Source organism: Aedes albopictus, chromosome 3, assembly GCF_035046485.1.
Source record: "Aedes albopictus strain Foshan chromosome 3, AalbF5, whole genome shotgun sequence".
NCBI lineage: Eukaryota > Metazoa > Arthropoda > Insecta > Diptera > Culicidae > Aedes > Aedes albopictus.
Window position 1 is genome coordinate 15,064,539 of NC_085138.1, and position 22,797 is coordinate 15,087,335.

General features: G+C 38.7%; 1 protein-coding gene across 2 annotated transcripts in view; it reads left to right on the forward strand.

Annotated features, from left to right (window-relative positions):
- The window catches only part of LOC109427965 (rho GTPase-activating protein gacGG-like), a 456,067-nt gene that overhangs the window by 416,582 nt on the left and 16,688 nt on the right, over positions 1–22,797 (forward strand). Inside the window, exon 3 of one of the 2 annotated variants that reach the window (XM_062858522.1) lies at positions 10,173–10,293. The exons of the other annotated variant lie outside the window; for it this stretch is intronic. Within the exon in view, the coding sequence (XP_062714506.1) occupies positions 10,173–10,208 (36 nt within the window). The 3' untranslated portion in view covers positions 10,209–10,293. Of the gene's footprint in view, positions 1–10,172; positions 10,294–22,797 lie in introns of those variants that run through there. 2 annotated transcript variants of the gene reach the window in all.

Below are 22,797 nucleotides of genomic sequence, written 5' to 3' on the forward strand. Positions count from 1 at the left end.
GGGTTATTTTCAAGAATGATTACTGGTTTTTTTGATGTGAATGTTTTTATGATCCCATTTATTTCAGTTTCAAACTGCGCTCAGCTTCATCCAAGGCTTTTAACTAGCCTTCTCAAAACTTCAACCAATATATCACCGGGATTACATACTAACTCCACATCCAATCCAGTTGTAGAACATCGATATAATGGACCCCTTTTTGTGGAAACCTCAGCCCTGGTTCACAAGCCACTAACGAACGCAAAGAAGCATGGGGAGAGATGAAACCCCATGTGACAGCCAACTAGTGTCATGACAATCAAAAAACGACAGGATATAAAGCACAAACTATGACTGCTACAGTGGACCGGACCGGATCGGATCGGAGTCGTCGTCTCAATCAAATTGTTGCTCCTGCAGTTGCCTACCACAACAGAAAAAGAAAGCTCCGGAAAAAGGGTAGCCAAACCCTGGAAATCTTTTCTTCTTTTCCCTTTTATTGTAGGAAAGTGCAGAGAATCGAGATCCGTTGTCGGTCGTTCGAGTCTCCAAAATGCAAGGAAGGATGGGAGGTCTCTTTGATTAAGGGATTTCTGATAGTGTTCCCCTCCCCTGTGTACCTTGATGTTCTGGTTTTGCAAATATTTACTACAATAACATTATAGATTGTGACGCTCCAGAAGTGAGCAACTTGGTTCCCCCGTCCGTAACCAAACGGGAAGGAGCTTTTTCGGGATATTGTTGGGACTCGTCTTCTTTTTCGGTTTTTGCAGAAGACGACGACGGTGATTGAAACCGATTGTGCCTGGGAATGGCATTATGATGACTCCATATGCAAATGAAACTAGCTTCCCCGCCGCTCGTCCATGGTGGTCTGGTCAATTGAAGGATGCTGGTCCATGGTCCACTGACCATGGATGGGTTGAACACAAGCACACTCACTCTCACACAGTTGATTGGGTGTTTGAAATGTGTGTTTTTGTTGTGTAATATGGGCAAATATGCCAGAAGCCAGAGCCAGGGTGGACCTAGGTCCACCGCACCAGCAAACCAAGGAAGGAGCAGGGGGACCAGATTGGAAACAAAGTCCGATGGAGAGTGTCACAGTTGTTTTGTCATCCTCTAGAATTGGTGATATTTGAAGGAACGGGGATCGGTTGGGTCAGGAAACAAGATACGGTTAAGATTGGAATGGACAGTTCCGTTCGGATTGGTTTCGTTGCTCTGAATTGGAAATATGTTGGTTTTCGCAGCAGGTGGGACATTTGAAGGGGACCAGGGGGTGTGAGAAAAGCAAACTTCTAATAAATATTGCTTCACTTTTTGGTTTCTCCTGTTTGCGATTGTTCAAATATTAAATAGTGTGTTTCGGGTGGGGTTTTCGTTGTGGAGGCTTCGGTTGAGCTTAGATTTGATGGGTGATTAATTTTGTGGTTTTACGGTTTCTTTTCCTATTTTGAACACTTTCTATCAGCAGCTTTATCACTGGATTCATTAGCAAGTTTGAGGTTCAGATAAATTTGAAACTTGAGTATAGAAATGTTATGTTTTGTGATTATTTGTGATTTTGTGAAGTATTAATCTCTAGCAGTGTTGAAAAATTCATTTCGCCATATCTAAATTCAATCACCTACAGCTCATTTTAGAAGCTGAACCAGAGAATATGGTATATGAAAAACTTGTGCAGCTAGACCAGTTCTGCAAGAAAGTCACGGAAAAACTGCTGTTTTTCGAATATTTAAGGTAAATGTCACGGACTACCTTCGAAAAATCCCAATGATATTCACGGTGAATATCATTTGGCATTTTTCGAAGGTAGTCCGTGACATTTACATTAAATATTCGAAAAATAGCAGTTTTTCCGTGACTTTCTTGCAGAATCGGTCTAGCCGCACAAGTTTTTCATATACCATGTTCTCAGGTTCAGCTTCTAAAATGAGCTGTTGGTGGTTGAATTTAGATATGACGAAATGAATTTTTCAGCACTGATCTCTAGGTTTAGGATTGCCTTGAAAAGGTTTTATATTGGCCTTGATACAGTCTTGCAACGTCTTTGGATTGCCTTTAAACTGGATATGAAGCTTCAAGTTGTGTTAAATTCTTCAATTGAGCAAAAACTGCTATGATTTATGATTGTCTGATTCTATAGACAGAGGATTATCTTAAATTGGTTATAAAACGGCTTTAAAATTGCCTTGGAAAAGGAATATCCTTGTATTGTCTTTAGATTAGAATTAAATGGCTTTCGATGCATTTTATTTTTCGACTGGATAAAATTAGGTAGAATTTGTTCATGAGTTACGCGGCAAATTTTCTTAATACTAAAGAAAAATATATTTAAGAGTTTTTTCCGGAAATTGTTTGTGAGGTATCTACAAGATTTTTTTGTAGAATTCCTCTAGCAATTCGTACAGAATTCTTCTAGAAAATCGTGTAGAATTCTTCCAGGAATTCGTGTATTCTACAATTCGAGAAGAATTCCTCTAGGAATTCGTGTGGAATTCCTCTAGGAATTCGTGTAGAATTTCTCTAGGAATTCGTGTAGAATTGCTCGAGGAATTCGTGTAGAATTCCTATAGGAATTCGTGTACAAATTCCTTCATGAGTTCGTTTAGAATTCCTCTAGGAATTCGTGTAGAATTCCTCTAGGAATTCGTGTAGAATTCCTCTAGGAATTCGTGTAGAATTCCTCTAGGAATTCGTGTAGAATTCCTCTAGGAATTCGTGAAGAGTTCCTCTAGGAATTCGTGAAGAGTTCCTCTAGGAATTCGTGAAGAGTTCCTCTAGGAATTCGTGTAGAATTCCTCTAGGAATTCGTGTAGAATTCCTCTAGGAATTCATGTAGAATTACTCTAGGAATTCATGTAGAATTCCTCTAGGAATTCGTGAAGAATTCCCCTAGGAATTCATATAGAATTCCTCTAGGAATTCGTGTAGAATTCCTCTAGGAATTCGTGTAGAATTCCTCCAGGAATTCATGTAGAATTCCTCCAGGAATTCGTGTAGAATTCCTCTAGGAATTCGTGTAGAATTCCTCTAGGAATTCGTATAGAATTCCTCTAGGAATTCGTATAGAACTCCTCTAGGAATTCGTGTCGAATTCCCCCAGGAATTTCGAGTCGAATTCCCCTAGGAATTCGAGTCGAATTCCTCTAGGAATTCGTGTAGAATTCCTCTAGGAATTCGTGCAGAATTGCTCTAGGAATTCGTGTAGAATTCCTCTAAGAATTTGTGTACAAATTCCTTCAGGAGTTCGTGCAGAATTCCTCTAGGTATTCGTGTAGAATTTCTCTAGGAATTCGTGAAGAATTCGTGAAGAATTTCTCTAGGAATTCGTGTAGAATTCCTCTAGGAATTCGTGTAGAATTCCTCTAGGAATTCGTGTAGAATTCCTCTAGGAATTCGTGTAGAATTCCTCTAGGAATTCGTGTAGAATTCCTCTAGAAATTCATGTAGAATTCCTCTAGGAATTCATGTAGAATTCCTCTAGGAATTCGTGTAGAATTCCTCTAGGAATTCGTGTAGAATTCCTCTAGGAATTCGTGTAGAATTCCTCTAGGAATTCGTGTAGAATTCCTCTAGGAATTCGTGTAGAATTCCTCTAGGAATTCGTGTAGAATTCCTCTAGGAATTCGTGTAGAATTCCTCTAGGAATTCGTGTAGAATTCCTCTAGGAATTCGTGTAGAATTCCTCTAGGAATTCGTGTAGAATTCCTCTAGGAATTCGTGTAGAATTGCTCTAGGAATTCGTGTACAATTCCTCTAGGAATTCGTGTACAATTCCTCTAGGAATTCGTGTACAATTCCTCTAGGAATTCGTGTACAATTCCTCTAGGAATTCGTGTACAATTCCTCTAGGAATTCGTGTACAATTCCTCTAGGAATTCGTGTACAATTCCTCATGGAATTCGTATAGAATTCCTCTAGGAATTCGTGTAGAATTCCTCTAGGAATTCGTGTGGAATTCCTCAAGGAATTCGTGTGGAATTCCTCTAGGAATTCGTGTGGAATTCCTCTAGGAATTCGTGTGGAATTCCTCTAGGAATACTTGGAGAATTCCTCTAGGAATTCTTGGAGAATTCCTCTAGGAATTCTTGGAGAATTCCTCTAGGAATTCTTGGAGAAGTCCTCTAGGAATTCTTGAAGAATTCCTCTAGGAATTCTTGGAGAATTCCTCTAGGAATTCTTGGAGAATTCCTCTAGAAATTCTTGGAGAATTCCTCTAGGAATTCTTGGAGAATTCCTCTAGGAATTCTTGGAGAATTCCTCTAGGAATTCTTGGAGAATTCCTCTAGGAATTCGTGTAGAATTCCTCTAGGAATTCGTGTAGAATTCCTCTAGGAATTCGTGTAGAATTCCTCTAGGAATTCGTGTAGAATTCCTCTAGGAATTCGTGTAGAATTCCTCTAGGAATTCGTGTAGAATTCCTCTAGGAATTCGTGTAGAGTTCCTCTAGGAATTCGTGTAGAGTTCCTCTAGGAATTCGTGTAGAGTTCCTCTAGGAATTCGTGTAGAATTCCTTCAGAAATTCGTGTAGAATTCCTCTAGGAATTCGTGCAGAATTCCTCTAGGAATTCGTGTAGAATTCCTCATAGAATTCGAGTAGAATTCCTCTAGGAATTCGTGTAGAATTCCCCTAGGAATTCGTGTAAAATTCCTCTAGAAATTCGTGTAGAATTCCTCTAGGAATTCGTGTAGAATTCCTCTAGGAATTCGGGTAGAATTCCTCTAGGAATTCGTGTAGAATTCCTCTAGGAATTCGTGTAGAATTCCTCATGGAATTTGAGTAGAATTCCTCTAGGAATTCGTGTAGAATTCCCCTAGGAATTCGTGTAAAATTCCTCTAGAAATTCGTGTAGAATTCCTCTAGGAATTCGTGTAGAATTCCTCTAGGAATTCGTGTAGAATTCCTCTAGGAATTCGTGTAGAATTCCTCTAGGAATTCGTGTAGAATTCCTCTAGGAATTCGTGTAGAATTCCTCTAGGAATTCGTGTAGAATTCCTCTAGGAATTCGTGTAGAATTCCTCTAGGAATTCGTGTAGAATTCCTCTAGGAATTCGTGTAGAATTCCTCTAGGAATTCGTGTAGAATTCCTCTAGGAATTCGTGTAGAATTCCTCTAGGAATTCGTGTAGAATTCCTCTAGAAATTCGTGTAGAATTCCTCTAGGAATTCGTGTAGAATTCCTCAAGGAATTCGTGTAGAATTCCTCTACGAATTCGTGTAGAATTCCTCTAGGAATTCGTGTAGAATTCCTCTAGGAATTCGTGTAGAATTCCTCTAGGAATTCGTGTAGAATTCCTCTAGGAATTCGTGTAGAATTCCTCTAGGAATTCGTGTAGAATTCCTCTAGGAATTCGTGTAGAATTCCTCTAGGAATTCGTGTAGAATTCCTCTAGGAATTCGTGTAGAATTCCTCTAGGAATTCGTGTAGAATTCCTCTAGGAATTCGTGTAGAATTCCTCTAGGAATTCGTGTAGAATTCCTCTAGGAATTCGTGTAGAATTCCTCTAGGAATTCGTGTAGAATTCCTCTAGGAATTCGTGTAGAATTCCTCTAGGAATTCGTGTAGAATTCCTCTAGGAATTCGTGTAGAATTCCTCTAGGAATTCGTGTAGAATTCCTCTAGGAATTCGTGTAGAATTCCTCTAGGAATTCGTGTAAAATTCCTCTAGGAATTCGTGTAGAATTCCTCTAGGAATTCGTGTAGAATTCCTCTAGGAATTCGTGTAGAATTCCTCTAGGAATTCGTGTAGAATTCCTCTAGGAATTCGTGTAGAATTCCTCTAGGAATTCGTGTAGAATTCCTCTAGGAATTCGTGTAGAATTCCTCTAGGAATTCGTGTAGAATTTCTTCAGGAATTCGTGTAGAATTCCTCTAAGAATTCGTGTAGAATTCCTCTAGGAATTCGTGTAGAATTCCTCTAGGAATTCGTGTAGAATTCCTCTAGGAATTCGTGTAGAATTCCTCTAGGAATTCGTGTAGAATTCCTCTAGGAATTCGTGTAGAATTCCTCTAGGAATTCGTGTAGAATTCCTCTAGGAATTCGTGTAGAATTTCTTCAGGAATTCGTGTAGAATTCCTCTAAGAATTCGTGTAGAATTCCTCTAGGAATTCGTGTAGAATTCCTCTAGGAATTCGTGTAGAATTCCTCTAGGAATTCGTGTAGAATTCCTCTAGGAATTCGTGTAGAATTCCTCCAGGAATCCTCTAGAAATTCAATTGAAATTCCTCTAGGAAATCGTTTAGAAATCCTCTAGGAATTCGTGTAGAATTCCTCCAGGAATCCTCTAGAAATTCAATTGAAATTCCTCTAGGAAATCGTTTAGAAATCCTCTAGGAATTAGTGTATCATTCTTCTAGGAATTCGTATAGAATTCCTCTAAAAAATCGTGTAGAATTACTCTGGAAATTCGATTCGAATTCTTCTAGTATTCCTCTAGAAATTCCAGTAGAATTTCTCTAGGAATTCATGCATAATTTCTCTAGACATTCAAGTAATGTAAGTCAGGCATTGTGGCAGCCATATCATGTTGCTAATGATTTCGAGCCAAATTTTGAAATTGATTTGTTTAGGTACTTTGAAAAGTTACATAAGATAGTAGTAAATTACAAGTATGATCTTGTCTATCGAATGACACTATCAAACACGATGCATTATTTGTACTGTACTCCAAATCCGCAAACCAAATGTTGCAAAAAAGACAAACCCCCATTAAATCCGACCGTGTTCGATAAGTGCATTCGAGGCGAAAGCACCCAGGCGAAAAAGCCGCCACATAAAACCCATTACCGAAAAATTTACTGCCCACGACCGCGTGAAGACCTCCCGAGGAATCGCTGCTAGTCGACCCATCAGTTGCCTTCACAAAAAAAAACGAAAAGTGAGTTAAACCCCCTCCCGATGCCAAACTGAAAACTACACCCATAAACTCTTTTATTTTCCCCGAAAAATATATCTCTTATCAAATTAAATGATCTTCTGCTTTTGTGTTTTTTTTTTTCGGCTGTTACCCTTCTAGTCATTGCATGCACTGCAGCTCCTCGATACCTCGATTCGGCGGTGGTAACCTATCCCTTTGTGCCGCCATGCGCCGCAAACTGGATGAAATTAACAATATTCAAATAGCGTACTTCCACCCTCACCACCGCCGTCCATCCCCCACTTGCGCCCATCAAATCAAACAATGTGCCGATTTTTCTTCGGCCTGATTTTCGTCGTTGCACTTCGTCACTACTGGCACTGGACTGGGCCTCAGTGTGGAAAGTGCACCCAAAGTTCACTGCTAATGGCATCGAATCATGCCGCGCCGCCGAGTGCCGAGGAGGCCCCCTTCTGGGGGTGGTGCACAGCCCACAAATTTAAGCTAATCGGTCGTTTTTCCTCATCCTCTTCCTCGTTTTGCAATGCGGAAAGCGCGGCGAATTAATGTGAATTTTGAACTCCGGTTCTTGGTCGATTTTTTTTTTTACTTCTTTCGGCTCATGGCCGAAATGATGGCAGACGAATTGGAAGCCCATCTCAGATTACCGACGAAGACGACGACGACGACGATGATGTTGATCCGCCGCGGACTTTGTCGGCGGCGGCGTCTTGCGTGATAATTGCGAATGCAATCGGTGTACGCGCGCACCCGATCCGGTCATTTGACGAGCAGTCCAGGTCCATTGGGCCATCGGACTTACAGGGGGTGGCCAAAATGTTTGAGATAGGCAACTTTTTTTTTTCTCAACAAAAAAAAGTCAACATGCTGTAACTCTTCATAGAGTACATGAAAAATTCTCAAATTACGACTGTTTGTCAACCTATTATATGTGCATCATTGGTACAAATTTAAGCTTGATTGGTTAATCTTTCGCGAAGATAGAACCGTTCTCGTAAGACACTATTTTTTAGACAACTAATTTTTGAACTGTCATATCTTGGAAACCAGTGAACCAAATTGAATGAAATTTTGATCGTTTATCAACAATATATTAGTGCGTCAGAAGTTATTAAAACTTGGGTACTTTTTGAACGTTGAAAAATGTTATCATGGATAGACACTTTTTGGGCGTATCAAGCATCAATATATTGTTGATGAACGTTCAAAATTTCATTCAATTTGGTTCACTGGTTTCCGAGATATGACAGTTTAACCAATCGAGCTCAAATTTGTACCATTGAGGCACACATAATAGGTTGACAAACAGTAAAAATTAAAGATGTTTTGATGCACTCTATGAAAAGTTACAGCATGTTGAATTGTTTTGTGAGAGAAGAAAAAGTTTCCTATCCCAAACATTTTGGCCACCCCCTGTACTTCAACAACAGAAACGTACGACTGGCACGACATGAGGACGGACCGGACCGGACTCCCCTATTGATTAATAGCGACGATTTGGTGATAAATGTGAGAAATTGGTGATTTTCTGTGCCGTTGAGTTCGGTTCCGCGAATACAGTCGCGTCGCTTTGATGTTAAACCGACCGGCTGGTTGCGGGACAGGGTGGTTCTTTTATTTTAATTGCAGAAAACTGTAATTGCTTCTTAATTTTCATTATTTTTCATACTTAGATATACACTACTCGTCATAAGTATAGACTCACAAAAAGTATTGCTACAACATTGCATCACATTGACTCACCTCGATATCTCCAAAACCTGAGGACTTACAAAGATGCTGTCTTCAGCAAAGATATTCAGAAGCCCTAAAGCAGAAACTTTGCTGAAGGCGGCATTTATGTAGGTATTCTGGTTTTAGAGATAACAAGGTGAGTCAGGGTGATGCAATATTGTTGCAATACTTTTTGTGAGTCTATATGATTGGTAGTGTACCACGAACTATATCAGACTTTTTTGGAAACTCGGAAAATAATATAAAAGTATTTGAGATGATCTAGAACTTCCAAACTATCTTACAGTACATAGGATCTAAAAGATTCATGAACCTTGTTTGGTTTTATTGCGTTTATGTACACAGTGATAGTGCCTATCAGGCTTCAGGGCGGTTTCTGAAGGGGTTTCATGATGGTTCCAATGCAATGCTTTTCACTGCGTTTCAGGGGATATCGCGTGGTTTCAATGAGTTTGAGAGGGTTTAGGGGAATTTCGTGGGCGTTTACTAGAAATTTCTGAGTGTCTCAGGGGGTTTTCAGGGGCTTCAGGGGACCCTCAGAGGGTTTCAGGACATTTCAATGCGTTTCAATGTGGCTTCAGGGGGTCCCTGGAAGGGAGTTTCTGGATGTTAAGGGGACACGTCACGTCGTGTTATTTTCCTGATCTCGCGATTTGCCTCATGATTTTGAAGGCATAAATTTCGATTTCTACTGCACTGACATAGTTGAAACTTGGGTCGATTGTGTACAACAAGTGAAGAAGTATATGATCCAATTTTTAGTTCATAAAACGTAGTAGAATTTAGAATTTATATCTTGATATCTTGATATATCTGCAGAGCAATGGCAGATGATTGCCCTGATGTAAGTCTCAGGAAGGTTCGATGGGGGTTTCAATGCACTTCAAACCATTTCAGAGAACTTCGGAGGGTTTCCAGTAGTTTTATTCAACTCCATGAGCGCAAACAGGTAGTTTCAGATGAGTTTCAAGCCGTTTTAGTGGGTTTTTGGAGGTTTCATGGATTTTAGAGATGCTTCGGGGTCTCAGGGACATTTAAAGGGATTTAAAGCCCTTTCAAAGCAAAGTGGAAAATGATCCAGAGACTCGGTAGAAAAAATGCAGCACAGCAATCAAAATGTGTCCCGCTCACGTAGTAAAATTTTAGCAGATTTTTTCTGCACAGTGTATATCTTTTTCATAGTCATACTTTTACAAAATTATGTCGAAAAGGAGGTCTAATCTAAACAGTCACAACAATTGTCAAAAACCTACTTAACAAATATTAATTGTTTGTTCATTCTGACCCTCATCCGCAGTGCTACAATATTTATTGGACGTTCGTAGCAACATATAAAAAAAATAAAAAAAGACTGAAAAACCTTTTTCAAATTTTTATGTATTTTTATAAAATTACGATTCAACTTTTACAGCCTACACGTGCTTCGAGGATCACCTTCATATTTACCACGACATTTCGAACGTTTTTAATGTCGTGGATTGAATTGCTCCAAAGATTTTTATGAATCAATGTGGTTCTGTAAATGAACATTTGAATATATTTCTAATTCATTTGTTTTTCTCTTTTTTTTGCAGGTAAGAATCCAACACCACAGATCCTGTAATGGCTAATAAGTCCAGTAATAGTGTGATAGGTAATTGTATACTGAGGCACCGTTTCATTTTTTTTTATTAAATGAAGTTATTCGATTTAAACCTTTAAAATGGATAATATCTGGAACTGCACACAGAAAGGGAAGTCACTCCAAGGGGTTTTCCTTCCCCATTATGTTTAGTTAAAAAAGTTCATAAATAATTTTATAACTATGGGTAAAGACAGACATTTGAAACCCCATGCAATGTTCGTAGTGGGTCTTGGATTTTTGTCCCGAGTAACCCTGGGATCAAAACAAAAAAAAAAAACAATGCGCGAACTCGAATATATTTCCGAAATTCCAGAAATCTTTATCCTCTAATACCTAAAATTTTGATTTTGATCCAAATGTCGTTTTTCGTCATCTAAAATCGATTTAAACATATTTTGGAAGGTGATTCATTTCAATTAACAATTTTGTAAATTTTGGTTTTTGATTTTTCAAATTTTTGTTCAAATGGAATGTTCACCCACATTTTTATTTGTTTCCTAGAATTCTATTCGGGATATAATCTTTTTGAGACAAAATCATTTTGAAATTTTATCATTATTATTATATATTTTTAGTTTTATTTTTTTTTTCATTAATACGATTTTTTTGTAATTAAAAAAAAAGTAGTTAAGAGTGCATGCCACTTTCCTTAACTTTTTTTTTACTATGAACGAATGATTGAGAAAAAATGTTAAATATGTTAATTTTTGCGATTCAATACAAAAAACAATCCCATCTGATGGTCACCTTCACATCAATCTTTCAAGAAAAAAAAAATTAATACGTTTCAAAAGGCACCAAAAACCATTTTGAGATATACTGAACAGTCCCGAAAATCAACAGAAAATATAAAAATGTTGGTTGCTCAGGAAATAAGAAATACAAAAATGCTTAAAATAAACCCCTTCTAAAGGCGATGTTGGGCATCAGAGAATTAACAAATAACCACAGTGTTCCAGTAATACATAACACAGGGATTTTTTTTTCGGCTTTCAGTCTATCAAGCGATTAAAATGAAAGTATCTTTCTTAGGCCCGATGTTTCAATGGGTTTTACCATCTTTTTCAAGGGTTCTGTAAAGGTACATTGGCTCTGTTACATGGAAATACAAAAACTTACAAAAAACTAATCTTACAAGGATATTTTTCGTTTTTCGTCTGGAGGTTTTTTCGTTGCGTGAAAACTTGTCAGCAACTATTCACACTTCATCAGTGCTGTAGCCAAGAGCATTATATTTAACCTTTTTTGGATTATAAGGCTATTTTTTCGGCAATTTGGTGCATGCCAGTTCTATGACAGCATTTTGTCGGCAGGCAAGGCGAATAATAGTGCCTAGTGATTACTTGTGTTTTACTCAATTTTAAATTTTGCATTTTTTAACTTGTACGTCCTCATGGAAATGGCTCACTGCCCTTTCTTGGATGCTTCTTCCTAATCCGAACAATATTTTTAGTATATAAATAAGTAACCCTCAAAATCTATTAATTTTATGTACATCTGTTTTTTTTTTGTTTTGAGGCTTTCAGTCTTGGAAGAAAAACTCAAAAACGGATTGTTAAGTCTTCATCCGACGTTTCGGTCACTGTATTGTGCCTTTCTCAAGGATTCTGTGGACAATGATATTCTTATGTTGTGTTTATGATTTTATGTGTATGTTACTCACTAACTATGCTCCGTTCTCTCGTAACATAGGCCCACAGCATAGGCCAAATTTGTCCCAGACGAACGTATCGCTGCAACAAGAATCGTGAGTATCAGGCGAACATGCTGTGTAGTCGAACTGTTTATCGTCCGGTTTACTTACTCTGCCGCCTGCGGTGGTGGTTCGGTAGAGGGGAATTCCGAAAACGATCCGGGTCGCAGAACTACGATGCAGTTGCCTGTTTGGCGCCACTTTTACTCTGACTGTATTGATTCTTGTTGTAACGATTCGTCTGTCTGTCGGACAGCCTCGCTTCGTGTATTGTTTCTCAGTGTGTGCAGTACGCCGGCATACGTATTGCTGAGGTTGTCTGTATCTGTGCGAGAACGGACGGCGCTGCTAGACCATTCGGCAGCCAACCATCAAGTCTTCGCATTCGATCGTACACGAATAGTGGATTCTAGTTTTAAGCTACAGAGCCTACACATACTCGAAACATGTCATATTGTAAACACACACAACACGGTCAACAAGCGCACAGATACAGACAACCTCAGCAATACGTATGCCGGCGTACTGCACACACTGAGAAACAATACACGAAGCGAGGCTGTCCGACAGACAGACGAATCGTTACAACAAGAATCAATACAGTCAGAGTAAAAGTGGCGCCAAACAGGCAACTGCATCGTAGTTCTGCGACCCGGATCGTTTTCGGAATTCCCCTCTACCGAACCACCGCCGCAGGCGGCAGAGTAAGTAAACCGGACGATAAACAGTTCGCCTACACAGCATGTTCGCCTGATACTCACGATTCTTGTTGCAGCGATACGTTCGTCTGGGACAAATTTGGCCTATGCTGTGGGCCTATGTTACGAGAGAACGGAGCATAGTTAGTGAGTAACATACACATAAAATCATAAACACAACATAAGAAAATCATTGTCCACAGAATCCTTGAGAAAGGCACAATATAGTGACCGAAACGTCGGAGGAAGACTCAACAATCCGTTTTTGAGTTTTTCTCCCAAGACTGAAAGCCATAACCTCAAAACATAAGATCAACAGTCGATTCCTTTATGTACATATTTTTGTTGAAATAACGTGTAATCGGTATTAGTTTTTTCGTCATCATGAGAAACAAGTTAAATTTTCTGATGAAATTGCATCTGATTAATCATACGATTTTAAAAAGACAATTGAGGGGGTAAGAAGCAAAGGGGTATAAGTGACAAAAACCCACTTTCGAGTAAATGAGGTTTAAAGTTTTTGACCAATTTTTCATCCCATACAAAATGTATGGAGTTTCAAAATCAACCCAATTTTCTCTGATTTATTGTAATTTTTGCAATCATCGTAGAAACAATTTTATAGAAGTTCCTGAAAGCTTGAAATCTGAAGAATTTTATGATATGCTCAGCTCAAAATCGACAAAATGGTCACTTACACCCCTTTGATTCTGGGCCCCTCAATTACACCGTCTTCGACCTTACGGTCTCTACAGACTGAACAGTACAAACATTCGACGACGGACAACACATATAACACCCACCGTTGCCTTTCTCGTACACTAAGTGTACTGGAAATACTATATGTTCATTCCAAAAATGACTTTTTGATAAAACGCCCGGCGGGTCGAGTCACATATACCAATTAACTCAGCTCGACGAATTAAGGCGATGTCTGTGTGTATATGTGTGTACAAAAAGACTCACATCACTTTTTGGTAGTAAACCTCACGATTTTAATGACTGACAGTTCATTCGACGCGGAATCTGGTCCCATTGTTTCCTATTGAAAGTGGCTTGGACCGGTCCAGTCATTCCAGGGTTATGGCCATTTAGGTGTTCCGCACCGGTAGCCCAGGAAGGGACCAGATAAGAAAATGCTACAAACCCAAATAGCGGCTTTGCCGATAACCTCCTGAAGGGCAAGCAGAAACTAAGTCTCAAACCATGTCTGAAACGTTCCGGAACCGGTTCCGGGTGTCCCGCTGAAAGGCGCCAAATGTAGAAGTGAACGAAACCCATGCATGCGTTACATCAGATAGCGACTTTACCGATAACCTGATGAACGGTAAGCAGAAAAATAGTCTCAGACCAAATCTGAACCGGTAGTGTTCAGGAATCTGTTCCGGGTGTCCCACCGGAAGTGACCAAATATGAAAGTGACCCAAAATTATGCAGGCAACACACCAAATAGCGGGTTTCTCGATAACCTGATGAACGGTTAGCAGGAAAACAGTTTCAGTCCATATCAGAGCCGTTCCGGAATCGGTTCCGGGTGTCCCACTAAAAGTGATCAGATATACCCGTTGGTTTGAACGACTTCTCATGCAAACCAACGGGGTTCATTTGAAATTTGAACTTCTAGTAACCCTATAGACGTAGAAAAACAAACTGAAGGTAACCTTTTTTGCTGATTTGTTTTGGTCATGTGCTCAAAGTTTCATCCCGTTACATGAGCAGAATGTCTTTTGAACCGTTTTTAGTTTGAACGATGTGCATATTAGCAGGGTTCAAACTAAAAAGTTTTTAGATTAGATACGGTCAAAACAACGGAGGTAGACGGTAAAAGTGAACAAAACCCATGCAAGCGACACATTAAATGCAGGAATAACAGTCTCAAACCGTATCTGAACCGAAAGTGTTCCAGTATTAGTTCCAGGTGTCCCGCCGATAAGTTTACCAATTCGATGATGGTTTTAATAAGATTCTTGTATTTCTACACTCAGAAAAATGAGGCTTGTTTGAAACAATAAATCGCATGGTTGATTTTCAAACTGAGCATTTATTTATTCCAATATTATATTTCTTTGTTCTTACTTGGAGTTTATCGATTTAAACAACCTATTCCCATCATTCCGTATAACGTTAAAAACTTCATTTATTTCTACAAAATGGGTACCAAAAACATCGCCCGGAAGCTCTCACACATTTTCAAAGTTCTTACGCCAACATCATCACAACGAAGAAAGTTTAGCAAGTCCATCATCCCAACTTCCAAGTGCAGTTTTAGCCGTGATGGTAACGCGCAGGTACTCAAGACAGCATCCACAAAAAGTTGGTCGGTTTCGCCTTTTTGTCTTTTTTTTTAACCGTTCTGCTATCCATCCGCTTGCCGAGTGTCTAAAAATAGATTTCCGAGCTGTCGCAGGAGCTGCCGTCACCAACACAATCACATTCCGGCTTTGTAAGTCACAAAAGTGCAGTCGTTTAAAACAATCTGTTATTTTGTGTTAAAACTACCAAATCTCTGTTTGTTCTAACAAACTGTCAAAAATTTCGTCAAATTCAAATTTTTTTATTTTCAAACGGTGCAATTGTTAAGTTTAAACTAGTAATCAGTTTGTCGTTATAGCAGACAGAAAAATTGGTTGATTTGAACTGGAATTTAATTGTGTTTACAATTTATATCTCTGCGTGGTGTTTCGTGAATAAGAAAAACCTCGGCGTACGTCGACGAAAACATCATAAGTACATATTTGACGAGGAAGGCACCACTAGGTGGATTAATTTGGTTTTTCAACTAAATAATAGAAATAGCAATAGCAATATCTGAAAAAGTCAACACAGAACTCACTCTTACGGGCAATTGTAACATAATCATTAGAAATATAACATTGTAATATGCAAGAATCTGTGTGAAATTACAGGAGAGTCTGAAAACAAAAACAAAAGAAATACCTGAAAGCATTCCAGCAGGAGTTTCCAATGTAATCCTTGGAGGAATTTCTGAAGAAATCCACGAAGGAGTTTGTAAAGAAAAATCTGTTCCAATTCCTGAAGGAATTAATGGATCAATTTCTAAAAAAAAGTCCCTGAATATTTTTTTGAATCCTTCCGTCAGAATGTCTTATAAAATTTCTAAAAAAAATCTCGAAGAAATTTCCTTCACTGAATGAATTGAACAAGTTACTGAAAAAAATATCAAAAGATTATCTGAAGGACCCCCTAGAGAAACTTCTTGAAGGATCTGTGGGAGAATTCTTAAAGAAATCGCTGGCTGGAAGAATTTTTGAAAGATTTCATAAAGAAATTTCTAGAGTAGTGCCTGCAGAAAACCATCGAGTAATTTTATGAAGAAACCAAGGAACATTTTCCGAATGAAATCTTAGAAAAACATTCTGGAAGAATCTATAGAGGAATTTTCGAAAGAATATTTGAAGAATTTTCTGATGGAACCCATGAAAGATTTACCAAAAGAGTCCATGAAAAAAAATCAGAAAAAAACTTTTATTCTAGAAGGCTGCGTGGAAAAAAAAGGATTAATCATTTTTTATCCGTTTTCTGGAAGATTTTTTCGAGGAATCCGTGGCAGATTTCTCAAAAAAATCTTTGGAGGAAATTTTTTAATAAACCCCCTTTCTGAGTGAAATTTTGCAGGGATTTCTAAGCAATCGTTGAAAGATTCAAAGATTTTTCAAAATAATCCCTCACGATTTTTTTTTATGAAATCATATTAGATATTTTTGAAAATATCCTTGGCGAAGGTTTCCAAATAAATACCTTAAAATTGTTTTTAAAGTATTCTGTGAGGAAATTCCAAAAGGATCTATGAGCGATTTTAGGAGAAAATTAATTCGTAAAGGAATTTCAGGAAAATAAAACTATGGAAGGTTTAAAAAAAAATCTTCGAGTATTTTCTGGAGGATCTGTGAAAAATGTTTCATGTGAATCTCTAGAAAAATGTCTCAAGGAATGCCTGGTGGATGATCTAAAACATCCCTTAATTTTTTTTGCTGGGCTCCTCTAGAAAAGAGAGGTTTTTTAGTTGACTCATGGAAGACATAGTAAACGATTTTTGGAGTAATTTTTGAATAAGTCGTTAGAGAAATATCTGGATTACTCCTAGAAAGAATTTCTAAGAAAAAAATCCCTGGACGAATTTGTGGTGGAACCAATGAAGTCATTTCTGAAAGAGTTTTTGTTAGTTTTCATGAAGGAACTCCTGCAGTAATTTCTGGACAAATCCATAAAAACGATATTCTTGAAAAAATCTTGGAGGGATTTCTAGAGAAATCATTGGAAGAATTTCTAAAAAAAAACATTGGAAGAGTTTCTAAAAGAATCTTTGGTAGATTAGCTAAAGCAAACTTTGTGAAAAATTTCAAGAAATACCGATTTTTTTATGAAGAAGTCGCTGAAGCTATTCATTTATAAATCCGCAGAAATTTTCAAAAAAAAAGAAAGGAAAAATCTAAAAGAATTTGTCAATAACCCAAAAACTTAGAGATATCGCATCGCAGTTCAATCACATTTTCGTTCCATCGGTGCATCGATTTTGTCAGGGTCGTGTTCGTATATTGTCGTAAAAATGGTATGTTTTTAGTGCCCTCATACCATTTTGAGAACTTTTAGCCCCTTGGAGGACTACTTAGCCATGAGATACGAAACTATATTTTCACGTGATAGTTCTTTAGCTATGTAAAACAGTAATTTTGAGATGTTGATCTTTTAACATTTCCAATTTATGTAAAAATGGATACGACATAGTCTCCACCTCCCAAACCAAATAAATATCCGTTCCGCCAAAATCATACCCAAGGGAGCTCTACTTCTCCAGCTCAAAACATAAAAACCGCAACCACAGAGCACAAAACGGTGCTGATCAATGACTGTGAACGCGTTTGTTGTATCCCTCCGTCCCCAACCCTAGAGCCACCAAATTTCCGAAATGACAGAAAAAGCAAAAACATTGTCTCCCCAGGAGAAACCGCCCCCTCCACCAACAAAGCAGAGAAAGCAAAAAAAACGCTCGTAACTCCGGGTACGGTGTGGGTGAGATATGAGTTATACCGTCCGATCCTTTTTATGGTTTCTCCCCACAGAACAACTAAAACAACAATATCCGTTTTGCTCGAGTTTCATCCACGACGACAGACCGAGAACGAGAAAAAAAGGGGTTTCGCTTACCTCCGCTGGCCGTCGTAAATTATTAAAATTATTTAAAACAAATTACAATTAACGATCGGGTCCACCAGGGAACCCACAGAATCAGAATCCCCGCCGGACGGACAGACGGACACGCACGCACGCTCGCACGCACATCGAAATCCTGCCACCCCACGGTTCGTCCTCGTGGAGATTCAGCACCAAGATGAAGAATGTGCGTGTAATTTATATCCGAAAACGAGGACGACCGCATAAAATTTCGTACCAACTTCCGCCGTCTACCTGCCTCTATCCACGTTCCCTCACTCACTCGCTGGGATCCGAGATTTCTCCGGGTGGAAAATTTTTAATTGAAGTCCGAAAGATACGCAGAATTTTCATCTCGCCGAAATAAAAACCGACCGCCAACAATACATCCGATAAATATTTTATTGTTATAAATTTCCTTGGCCACCGCTGGCCGCCCGCCGCCGAATGGACTCGGGTGGGTACGAAGGCGAAGGAAAAACAACGGACCTCGCTCGCTCCATGAGAAATGTGCGCGCGGGTAGGAGAAGGTCCTAGAGGAAGTGGAATTTATTTTTATTTCAAAAATTGTTTCACAAAACGAAGCTTTTCTCCTGCGCAACCTAGTTCGACTTGCATGTTATTGTATAGCACTGCGAACGAAGAGCGAACTGCTCGCCTGCCCTCACCTGTCAGTTTCCTATCCCTCCGGCTCCGGTCGAATTTGAAAGGCGACCGGTAATTTAGTATTTTTCGAATGGTCATCACATATAATATGGATAAAATATGTACACTCGACTCCGAGAGAGAGCTGCGAACGACCGAGGATTTTTCTATTTTCGCTTGATTCATAAATTTATTATTATATTTGACCATTTTTATCCCCGCCCCTACCCCTGGGTTGGGAAATTCTAAAACCGAACCGAACTCTGCTAACCAACAAAAAGCCCGCTTCGAACTGTTGCGGCGATGGTCTTCGCCGCCGAAAGGTTTCTGTCTGTGTGTTATCGTTGCTACTGGACGGAAAATAATCCTTTCCTTATGCATTCGCCCTAATCCCCTCCGTCCGTAGTCCACAGTCAGTCGTCGCGCACAAACGAATATCGAAGCGAGAAACAAATGAAAAATCATTTTTCCTCCGAAATCTAAACTCCTAATTCAGGAGGTTTTCCCTTCCGCACCATCGCGCCCTCCGTGCCCGAGGCACCGATGCCGAGTCCGAGTGGGACAACGGATTCATAACATATATTATGTAAATTCTCCTCCGCTTCCTCGGCTTCCCCGTGGGTTCGCGTCCCTCGTATGCCTTCTTGGTCAGGTATCTCGCCGCTCGTCATATGTCCCGACTTTTAGGAAATGACTAAGGCATGGTGAAACATAATAATCATTATCAAACATACACATCGCTCATCACCATAGTCGTAAATGTTATCAGTTATTTGAAAAATCTAAGAAAGTCCTATTATATAACGAATTCTCCTTATTCCCCTTCGATGGGTAGAATTCTGGATCATTTTAAAGGGTTTGATAGGATTTTCATTAAACTTTAAAAAGTTTCGTGAAGCTTTCAGGAGGATTCTAGAGAATTCAGAAAGGCTTCAAAGCGCTTTGGAGAAGTTTCCAGAGAATCAGAGGGGTTTCATTTAACACTACCTTAAGGGGTAGTGCTCAAACCCCTCATGGAATGTCTTTGAAACCTCTCAAATTTCCTAAAACCCTTGAAATCTCCTTGGAACGCATTTGAAACCACCTGAACCACCTTAATTAAATTGAAATGACTCCCAGATCCGCTGAAACCCCTCTAGAAACCCTAGGATATTCCTAAAAAGCCTGTAACGCTATTGAATCCCATTAAAACTCTATGAAACCACCTTAAAACCTGCAGCAACTCTCTGAATCTCCTAGATCCCTGAAACTTTAAATCCTCGGCACCTTTTTTTATCTGTTTTAACGACACTTTTAGCCCTAGGCTGGTTCATCTCGGGACCCACACTTTACTTCCCTTCCGAAGGAAGAACTCAGTTTGTCGGTAGTGGGATTCGATCCCAGGTCCTCGGCGTGATAGTCACGTACCTTAACCAGCACACCAGGTCTGCTCCACATCTCCTGTACCGCTCTGAAACCTCCTTAAGCCTCCCAGTAACCCCTGAAAACTTCTTTGAAACCTCCGGTAACCCTTCTGAAGCCTCCTGATTACCCCTGGAATATCCCTCCAACCTCCAAAAATGGGTTTCACAGGCGTTGATACATCCTGAACCCTCTGAAATATTCTGCAATTCCTTTGAAATTCTCAAAATTTCTCTGTATCGCTCCTGAAATTTCTCTGAAAGCCCCTGAAATCCTTTTGAACCCCCTTGACACTCCCTGGAATCCGTTTAAAAGCCCATGGAGATCTCATGCGCCTAATCAACGAGAAGGACAAACAACGGGTAACTGGGTTTCTCAAGGGTATTCAGATTATTTCATAATCGAATTGTCCACTAAAAATTGAATTGAAATCCAAAATTTCATAATTTTTGGTGCCTTGGAACTATTTTTTTTAAATATGTGAATAATTGTATGCGGAATCTTTTTTTCTTCGGGGCGAGCTGCCATTCTAACGCTCGAACTGTCATAACGCAAATAAAACGATAATTTAACGTTATAAAATCGTTTTAAATACATATTTTTCCTAAAACTCTAACTTTTCCCTATTTTCACACACTTCAACATATATAACCCCTTAAGCGATTCTATGGGAAACCCCTTCAAGGATTTCTACCTAACTTCATGCTTGCTTTCCTTCACGTATTTCTTCAAACATTTCTGAAGGAATTCCTCCAGAAATATTGTCAAAATTTATTTCTAGAAATTTTCTTTGCGATTTCTCCAAAAAAATATCCAAAAATTCCTCTAAACGTTTCTTCTAAGTTTCGGAGATTCTTTCAGAAATTACTCTAATGTTTTCTTTTAGAAATTCAGTTTTTTTTTCAAAAAAAAAAAAACTTTTCAGAAATTATAGCTTGAATTTCTCCAAATATTTTTTCAGGTACTATTCCAGTAATTCAGAGACTTTCTGGGGCATTTTTTCAGAAATGTTCTTATAAATTCCAAGCAATACTTTGGATTTATTCAGCCCATCTTTCAGAATTTTTTTCAGAGTTTAATTTTCCAAAAATTCTCTCATCAATTGCTGTTTAAATTACTTCAGAATCTATTTATAAGCATTTTTCATTTTTTATTTCTATGAATACCTACAGCGAATTTCCCAGTTTTTCTAAGCATTATTTCAAAGATTTCTTCAAAATGGATGTTTTTTCTTCAGCGGCTCCCTAAAGAATTCCTTCAGGAAATCCCTTCAGAAATTGTATAGGATTTTTTTTTCAAGAATTCCTTCAAAGAGATATCCAGCAGTTTTTAGGATTAATCAAAACAATTTCTGGAATGTCTATATAAAGGGAATTCTCGCAGGAGTTCTGAGAAAGATACTGGAAAACTTGGTTGCTAACTGACATTGAGAAAGATTTATGAAAAAATCACATTCTGGTGGGGTTTGAGCCCACAACATCTATATTCGCTAGACCAACGCTTTAAGCAACTAAGCTACAGAATAAGTAACGATTCTACGGAATAGAATGCCAAAATGACTCTGAAGGTACACCTTAATCACTTCTTTTTTTTTTACAAATCCATCTCTCTTTCGGCTTAGATGTCAAACACTCGCGTTTGTGCCCACAAACTACAAGTGAGAGCGAATTGTTTTTATGAAGCCGCGACTATTCTGCAGAATCGTTTCTTGTTCTATGGCTTAGTTGGTTTATGCATCGGTCTAGCGAATACGGAGTCGTGGGATCGAATCCCACCTGAAAGGGATTTTTTAAAATATTTTTTTTCTCAATTTGTCAGTTAGCATAGAATGTTGCCTCCTAATAACAAGTTTTCCCAGTATGTTTCAGACGTACTAGCAAATCTGTAAACTGTGTAAAGTAGAGAGCCAGTAGAGAGCAATATATATCTTTGTTCTTAGAATGCTTTTAGCAATAATTCATCAAAATATTCCTCTTAGTATTTCTAAAAAACACATCCCTGTTCATGTTCAGGGCCCATATAGCCGAGGCGGTAAACGCACGGGTATTCAGCATGACCATGCTGAGGGTGACGGGTTCGATTCCCGGTCGGTCCAGGATCTTTTCGTAAAGGAAATTTCCTTGACTTCCTTGGGCATAGAGTATCTTCGTGCCTGCCACACGATATACACATGCAAAATGGTCATTGGCAGAGGAAGCTCTCAGTTGAAAACTGTGGAAGTGCTTATTGAACACTAAGCTGAGAAGCAGGCTTTGTCCCAGTGAGGACGTTACGCCAAGAAGAGAGAAGAGAGAGAGAGAGACATCCCTGTTCATGTCAATTTCACTGAAAAATTCTCCAGAGGTTTCTTCAGAGATTGTTTTAGAAATTCCCCTACGAATTTTCCCTGGGACTTCTTCAGGAGTTTCCCAAGGAATTGATCCAATGATTTATCTTGAGACTGATCCACGGTTTCACTAGCATATCTTTTTCAATTCCTCATGAAATTTCTTTTAAAGGATTCTATAGGAAATCCCTTCAAGGATTGCTACCAAACTTCATGCTTGTATTTCTCAAACATTTCCAGAAATATTGCCAGAACTTGTTTCCAGTTATTTTTCTATGGGATTTCTCTGAAAATTCTTCTACGATTTTTTCCATGAGTTCTCTGGGAATTCCTCCATGCATTTCTTCAAAAACTCCAGGATATTTTTTAACAAAGATTTGAAGCTTCTTTTCGAAATTTCTCTTTTGTTTTTTTTAGAAATTAAGAAATTTTTACAGAAACTTTTCAGAAATTACAGTTTGAATTTGTCCAGCGCTTCCTTCAGGTATTACACCATTTGCTGAGGGACTTTTCCGAGAATTTATTTGGAAATTTCTCAAGAAACATTCAAGAGATTCTTTCGGAAGTTCCTCCAGGGGTTTCTCCAATAGTTCCTTTAGATATTTGTCCAGACATTGCTTTGGATTTATTCAGACTTTCC